This window comes from Henckelia pumila, unplaced genomic scaffold (assembly GCF_033568475.1).
Source record: "Henckelia pumila isolate YLH828 unplaced genomic scaffold, ASM3356847v2 CTG_461:::fragment_3, whole genome shotgun sequence".
In the NCBI taxonomy this organism is placed as follows: Eukaryota; Viridiplantae; Streptophyta; class Magnoliopsida; order Lamiales; family Gesneriaceae; genus Henckelia; species Henckelia pumila.
Window position 1 is genome coordinate 10,547,613 of NW_027331831.1, and position 8,062 is coordinate 10,555,674.

The window sequence follows — 8,062 nt, forward strand, 5'->3', positions numbered from 1 at the left end:
TGACAAATAATGCGTGCTTGATAATGAGAAAAATAATCCTTATATTATTGGTTGGATACAAGCATCAATCCTTGATGTTCAGGTCGTTTGTATGCACAACAATTGGGCTCCTGACGTTATGAACTCCATCAGACCACTCCAATGATGCAGACAACATTGTCTTATCCTTTACTTTCCCACTAATAATCACTGCAAACGATTGTTTTTGGTTCAGCGCGGAAAATTTAAGGATGCTAGGATTCACAGTGATGTTATACTGTGAACTTTTGCTGATTATTGCCTTGTATGTTGAATTTGCGGATCCTTTGTTTGTTACCGTTCTGTCGAATTTTGCTGTGAATGGCGTAGTACTATTTTTAGTTCCACTGGATGCAACTTGGATTGCCATTGCAGGGTAGTTCAGGTCGGTGGATGTCGCGTTCTTGCCTGGACAATGGACAGTTACTCCAAATAATTTACCAAGAAATGATTCATCATAGCCGTAGCCGCAAAGGAATTTGACATAATCATCCGTTGAAATCTCGTAGATGAGACCGGGATCAGCAGCTTTGACAGGATCAATATGGCCTGCTCCGTAAGAAAATTCGGCCAACTGATTCCTTTTGGGATTCATTCTCCTTGCTACAAGGGAAATTAAAGGCATTCATTAAGCAATGATGCAGCTACAATCTTTAAATTTCTTGTGATGCAAAATATGAAATTACCGGTTGTCATGAGGGCTGATTTGATTGCAGAAGGCGACCAATCCGGGTGGAGTGATTTAACATAGGCAGCTGCACCGGTGACATGAGGGCAAGCCATCGATGTCCCAGATAATATGTTATATTTCACGGATCGCTTATCATAACCTGTAGGTGGACTCACAGGTGAATATGCTGCTATGATCTCGATTCCAGGGGCTGTTACATCTGGCTGTGTATGCAAATATTCGATTACTAAGTCGTCGTGTGAATTTTCTTGAAAGTGGTAATGACTGTATTTTGTTCCCTATGTACCTTCAAGATATTTGGATACAAGACATTTGGGCCTTTAGTAGAAAATGAAGCAACGGAAGGGGCATCAAGATTTTTCACTTCTTCACTCTTGAGTATGTCCACGGTATGATTTCTGCATTAAAGATTGGTTAGTATAAAAACTTCTTTATACTCGAGAGTTTCTGTACTATATTTGATGTTGGATTTTTACTTTGTGGCACTGAAGTATCTTAGCAAGTCACTGAAGAGAGGTTTACTTAAACCAGAAGTCGCCAATGGAACGACCGGGGCAAAATCTGGAAACTCTGCAGACTGAACGACCGAACCAGCTGCTCCAGCCCTGGTGGCTTCATCCACGCCTCGGCGTTCGCTGCAAAGCACTACCTTGCCTTGTACTTTACTTGGATCTAAACAGAAAATACGACAGGTCCTGAAATTTTCAAACGGAAAATGAATATTATGTCTAAATTTTGGTATTTACACCGGTGAGAATTTCAACTTTCAAGAATTGAACTAACTGAGCATCCTTTTCTCCGCATTCAAAGCTCGCGATTTCTTCACCATCTGCTAAGGGATATTGTCGCCCCTTCATGTCGAAAGTATTCACCGCTTTTCCCTGTAGGATATGTAGTATAATTTGATCAAAATGCGAGCTTAAAGATTTAGCAACGAGCAGCATATACTTCTCAAGAAAATGCATTCACACCGTCAGTATAGTTCCATTCCCAAGAACAACTTTGCTGATGATACCCCTATCAGTAGTGCTAGCTGCAACCGTGAAAAGCCACGGAGAGATGCTCGAAACCTTTGATCGAGTCCCCTGATTCCCTGCTGCTTGTACAACTAAAATTCCCTTTAGGAAAGCGTGAAATGCCCCGATCGCAACCGCATCATCTGCCAATTCAGTTGGCCGATTGCCTCCAAGAGAGACACTTATGATATCAACTCCATCAGCTATGGCATCGTCGAAAGCAGCTAATATATCTGCAGCCTCACATCCCATATTGGGGTAGCATACTTTATATGCCGCGATTCTTGCGGATGGTACCCCTCCTCTTGCGGTCCCATCAGCGTAGCCATAAAAACTGGTACCTTTTACATAGTTTCCAGCTGCTGTAGATGCTGTATGAGATCCGTGGCCTTCTTCATCCCTGGTTGTCTTCTGGCTTGGCATAAGAATTAAAGAATCGCCGTAGAAGCGGGCTCCGATTATTTTGCTGAGTGCAGAAAACAGAGACGTTAATAAATTTTGATCATGAAAATGCATGGAATATTGATCACGGTGAGAAAAAGGGTGGTATTTTACTTGTTGCAAGTGAAGTTTACTCCTCCTTGACACGCTCCATTCCATTTCCTTGGAGGATGGCTGAAGCCCTTGTCGCTAAAACTCTCTGATTCTGGCCATATTCCCGTGTCAATGACTCCGATGATCGTGTCGCTCTCCACGGTGGGATTTCGATGGACATTTCCAGGGAATCCCATGAAATCCCATGATCTTGTTGTTTGTGTTCGAAGAGTCCTACTAGGAAAAACTGATACCACTTCTTCCTTCCCTGGATTTCAATTAAAGGCATTGAAAAATTTTCTGATCAGAGTTACAATTTTTTGTCCTTGGAAGGCATATAATTAGAAGCATTATTATTTTTTTTTGAAAGTATAATTAGCAGCATTATAAAAGTTAGGAAAAATAAGTTTTTGATCCATTAACTTGTCCATGTTTTGTTTTGGTCTATTAACTTTTCTGATGTGGTTTTGGTACAATACCTTTGCATTTTCAGTGTTTTTTGGTCCAACTGCATAAATGTCAACTTCTGATTGGTCCAAAATGATGACATAAACCAATCAAAAGCTGACACGTATGCAGTTGGACAAAAAAACACCAAAAATGCAAAGTTAATATACCAAAACTCATATCGAAAAAGTTAATGGACCAAAACCCAATTGATGTAAAGTAACTAAACTAAAAAACTTATTTTTCCTAAAAATTAACCAAGAGAGCTGGCAAATTATGTGACTATATGTAATGCTTAATTACTTGCTAACTTTTCCCGCTCTTCTTGTGTGAGATAGGCAGCAAATCCATTGAAACTCCTCGTATAACTTCTGACCAATGATCGATCTCGGAACCTTCAAGGAAATCACAAGATGATATGTATGCACAAGAATTAGTTGGCTGTAAATTTGTGTTAATCGTGATTCTATATATGTAATGGAGAAAACTCATTGTACGAAATGTCTGCTGATAGTCTCTTATAAAAAAAAATATAGTCTAGCATAAAATCATCTGTGTTCATGTTACCTGATGTCCACAACTTCTTGAAGCATGTTCACGTGATCCGTCGAAGATAATGGTTCCTTTTCACCATGATGTCCCATGTACACTATATAAACCTTCCTTTCTTCATCGGAAGCGCGACAACGGATTAACAGCCCCAAAGAACACACAGCAAGTAAAACATAGGAAAGTTTGATAGAGTATTGCAGCCGAGCCATTGTTGGATGACTGGCGAATGCAACAAAGAAAGAGAAGTAAATGTGTCTTTTGTATGTGTCTTTTGACGTCCTTTAAATAGGGTGAAATTTAATTTCATTTAAGAATTATATATAGGGTGTAGCTTATTTTGAGGGGTTTATTTCTATTATTGATCGATATTTTCTTCTTTAATCGAAGTAAATCCTTTTTTTGGATCTCATTTTTTAAATCTGTTTTCCTGAAAATCAAATTGCTGATTTTGGGGTCAATTTTCATTATTTCATGAGGGTTTCGTTAACTTTAGACCCATTTTCAAATATATGTATAAATATTACACAGATTAATAAAATTTAATTAATTTTGGTCAACAGGAAAATATTAATAAAATATCACAACATTTTTTAAAAAAAATCTAATTAGGAATATGATGTTATTATTTGTCTTTCATTACTTTGTATATGTATAAATCTTTGTGGGCAAAATCTCGGTTCAGTCCTAAATGTTTGGACACATTTCCGGTCTAGTCCTAAATGTTTGGACGTTACCGGTTTGGTCCTAAATCTTTCCCAAAAGTTTTCGGTTTAGTCCTAAATGTTTATACATTCCCGGTTTGGTCCTAAATATTTTCCAAAAGTTTTCGGTTCAATCCTAAATATTTTTACATTGCCGATTTCGTGCCGAATATTTCTCAAAAGTTCCCAGTTTGATCCTTCCATCTACTCCTGTGTTAAAACTAACATCGCGTAGTGTTATATAATTTATAATTGAGTTTTATATTATTTATTATATATTTAATATTAAGCAAGTTGTAAACAAAACACAAATTTATTAGAGTTTTTATCCAAATTTAAATCAATTTTACACAATGTTCAAAATAAAAATATTAAATTCATGATGCTACAAAATAAAAACTTAAATAAAATAAACGAAACTTGAGGAATTAAAATGTAATGATGTTATTTCACATTTCTATTAATTTTGTTATATTCTCATTCATGATGCTTGCACATTTAAGAAAAAATTTGAAGGTTGGAAAAAGATATATATCTTTTTAAAACTCTTTTTATAATTTAAAAAATACTATTTGAGAAAAATTTACTATTAAATAAACTTAATTACATATCACTACTTCAACGGTGGTCAAATACTTCATTATATTTTCTCAATTGTTAACCATAAATATTCTTTTCTTGAAAAATTTGTTGAAAATTTCAAATATTTTATGAAATAAGTAATACTAGTTATTTGCTAAAACATTTGTTTATTTGTTTGTGATTGATAATGTTTTTAACTATAAAATTGCACGGTTCATTTATTTTTTATTCTATAATTTTATTTTGCATAATTTATATTATATTTTCATTTGAAATACATTCTTGTTCATTTATTATTATTATTATTATTATTATTATTATTATTATTATTATTATTATTATTATTATTATTATTATTATTATTATTATTATTATTAGCTTCTATTTTATTTAACTTTGTCTTTTGTTTGTAAGTTTTTTTATCACGCTTTGTTTGTAGATAAAATGACCAAACCGAGAACTTTTGAAAAATATTTAGTACGAAATCTAGAACGTAAAATTTAGGACTGAACCGGCAACCTTTTAAAATATTTGGGACCAAACTGGCAACATAAAAATATTTAGGACTGAAAACCGAAAATTTTTGAAAAACATTTGGGACCAAACCGAGAACATTCAAACATTAGGATTGAACCGAAAATATGTCCATAAATTTAGAATAGAACCGGGATTTTTCCCAATCTTTGTTTTTAAAAAAACGTAGAACGAGTTACGCGCATTAATGTTGATAATTGAATATTTTATGTCTTTTTTTCTTTTCTAAGAAATCATTAATATATGGTAAAGCGAATTCTTTTTTTTTTTTTGTTTAACGATAGCAGTGATTTTGACTTTTTATCTATTTTATTTGCATTTGTATATTCATAGCTGATATTTATGGAATTGTTTAAAGTAAAAGATTTATGTAGAGTTTGATAAATTTTAATTGATTTTTATATAATTTTTTAGAGTTGTAAAAGATTTTTCAAACTCTTGTGGATGGATAATCCTCGTGTGAGATGATACGGATCGAATTGATCTATATAGCATAAAAAAATAATATTAAGAATTAATTGGGATGAATATAGATCTGTGTCAAGAACTTAATCATCACGGTCTAACAAAAGTTTTATGCTTGTAGATTTATTTTTGAAAAAATTTTATGGACATTTATAAAAATTTTCACTAATAGAACTTCTCTATTTAAAATAAACTAATTATATATTAAAATAATACAATAAAATATATTTTACTAATATCTTTTATGAAGTTTTTATCTATTTATTTCATAAATGCATAGATGTCTATGTGTGTGTGTGTGTGTGTGTTTTTGTGTGTGTTAGTACTGTATGTATCTTCACTAATTTTTGAAATACATTGACATTATAATTAAATTAAGGGAAAATTGCTTTTTTGGTCCTGTATGTTTGTCACTTTGCGATTTTGGTCCTTTATATTTTCAGATTGCAATTTTAGTCCGCTATCTTTATTTTTTTGGCAATTTTAGTCCTTTTTCCGATGTGGCGCTGACGTGGCACCAATTCAATGCTGATGTGGAGCTGACGTGTACAGTGCCACGTCAGCATTTTCGAAAAAAAAGGACCGAAATTGCTAAAAATCGAAACATACAGGACTAAAACTGAAATGTGAAAACATAAAGGACCAAAATCGCAAAGTGACAAACATACAGGACTAAATTTGCAATTTTCCCTTAAATTAATACAGCATACAAATCACACAGTGACACATCTTACTATATCTTACTATATTATTAAAGTAGAAACCATCTAATTAACAAACTTTCAATTAATTGGTAAGCTTGATTTGAAATTACCATTATCTCCTAACATAATTTTCAATAAAACCAAAATTATTGGGCAAAATAATCATTTTATATGGTTTTATTTTTTCTAGCCATTAAAGATCACTTTCTGCCATTTGATATTATTTTATTTACAAAAATAACACTCACTTTATAAGATATATATATTTTTTGTGAATATTTGTTTAGAAAAAACGTTATATTTTTATTATTTTTTAATTTTTTAATTTATTATTTATTTTTTTCGTTAAAAAAAATGAAATGTACGAGCATGCAACTCGTGCAGCGAAATACTAGTTAATTATTAAAGAAATAGTATTTAATTAACTAAATTTCAATTAATTGATGAAGCTTGAGATTAAATTACGATTATATTCTAATTTAATTTCAAACAAAACCCAATGTATTAAAAAAAATTGTCATATCATATGGTTAGCCATTAGATTTTATCTGTTTATCAAAATGAAATTCTTTGTATTGTTAAATTTTTAGATTATATATTTATAAGTTTTAAACTTTTGAGTATCTAATTAATAATGTGACATCTAAAAATATTGCATGAAAATCAATTAACATAAAAAAAATTATGTATATGCACACAGTGCGTGCAAGAGAAGCTAGTATAATTAATTAATTGTTTTTTAATTAGAGAATACAAAATTAAATTAATTATAATAAACAACTTATTATTATTTTCGATTCTATTGATAATATATTTTATAATTTTCATATAAGTGTTTTGGTAGAAGGTAAGTTGGTGGCCGCCCAGGAGCCTTTCTTTAAACTTAAATATTTAACGACAAACACTTTTGTGAGACCCTCATACAGATCACGTAACTAATTTTTGAGAGGGCTTGTCAAGTTAGTGTACCAAAACCCACATCGAAAAAATTAATGCACCAAAATCAAAACATGAACAAGTTAATGAACCAAAAAACTTATTTTTTCTATATATATATATATATATATGTATATTTATTCATTATTTATTATATTAAAGAAATATATATATATATATATATACATATATAAATATATGTGTATATATTTATTTATGTATTTATTAAAGAAATACTAATTAGAGATTTTTTTAAGGGAAAATTACTTTTTTTGTCCTGTATGTTTGTCACTTTGCGATTTCAGTCCTTTATATTTTTATATTTCAGTTTTAGTCCGCTATCTTTATTTTTTTGGCAATTTCAGTCCTTTTTCCGACGTGGCGCTGATGTGGCACCAATTCAGTGCTGATGTGGAGTTGACGTGTACATTGCGACGTAAGCATTTTTGAATAAAAAGGACCGAAATTGCCAAAAATCAGAACATGCAGGACTAAAACTGAAATGTGAAAACATAGATGACCAAAATCTCAAAGTGACAAATATATAGAACTAAATTTGCAATTTTTCCTTTTTTTAATGATCGTAATTGGATGGAACATAGAAAATTATTAGTATAAATCTAACGGTATTTTGTAAAATAATGGTGTTGGGATAAATTTATATATATATATATATACATATTTATTTCTTATATTATATTTAGTTTGTTAATTTTTTTTCTTTCATATTTTTCTTATTATTGTTATAAAAATTTGGTGAAAATTGGTTTATCAAAATAATCAAATTTGAAAAAATGCAATTGTATGTAGTAATAGTCTATTTGTATTGGGTATGGGTATCCATCATCCGATGGGTATGAAAATGGGTATGAAAGTTGAATA

The 8,062-nt window shown here is 31.3% G+C and overlaps 1 protein-coding gene across 1 annotated transcript; it reads right to left on the reverse strand.

Moving 5' to 3' along the window:
• Positions 1-24: 24 nt before the first annotated feature.
• LOC140872132 (subtilisin-like protease SBT4.3) lies at positions 25-3,474 on the reverse strand. The gene is made up of 9 exons (XM_073274893.1): positions 3,274-3,474; positions 3,010-3,101; positions 2,281-2,527; positions 1,681-2,191; positions 1,493-1,590; positions 1,186-1,404; positions 996-1,107; positions 705-912; positions 25-621 (listed from the first exon to the last, which is right to left on the reverse strand). The coding sequence occupies exons 1-9, from the start codon at positions 3,465-3,467 to the stop codon at positions 65-67; spliced, it is 2,238 nt and encodes a 745-aa protein (XP_073130994.1). The 5' UTR covers positions 3,468-3,474; the 3' UTR covers positions 25-64.
• Between the last annotated feature and the right edge of the window lie 4,588 nt (positions 3,475-8,062).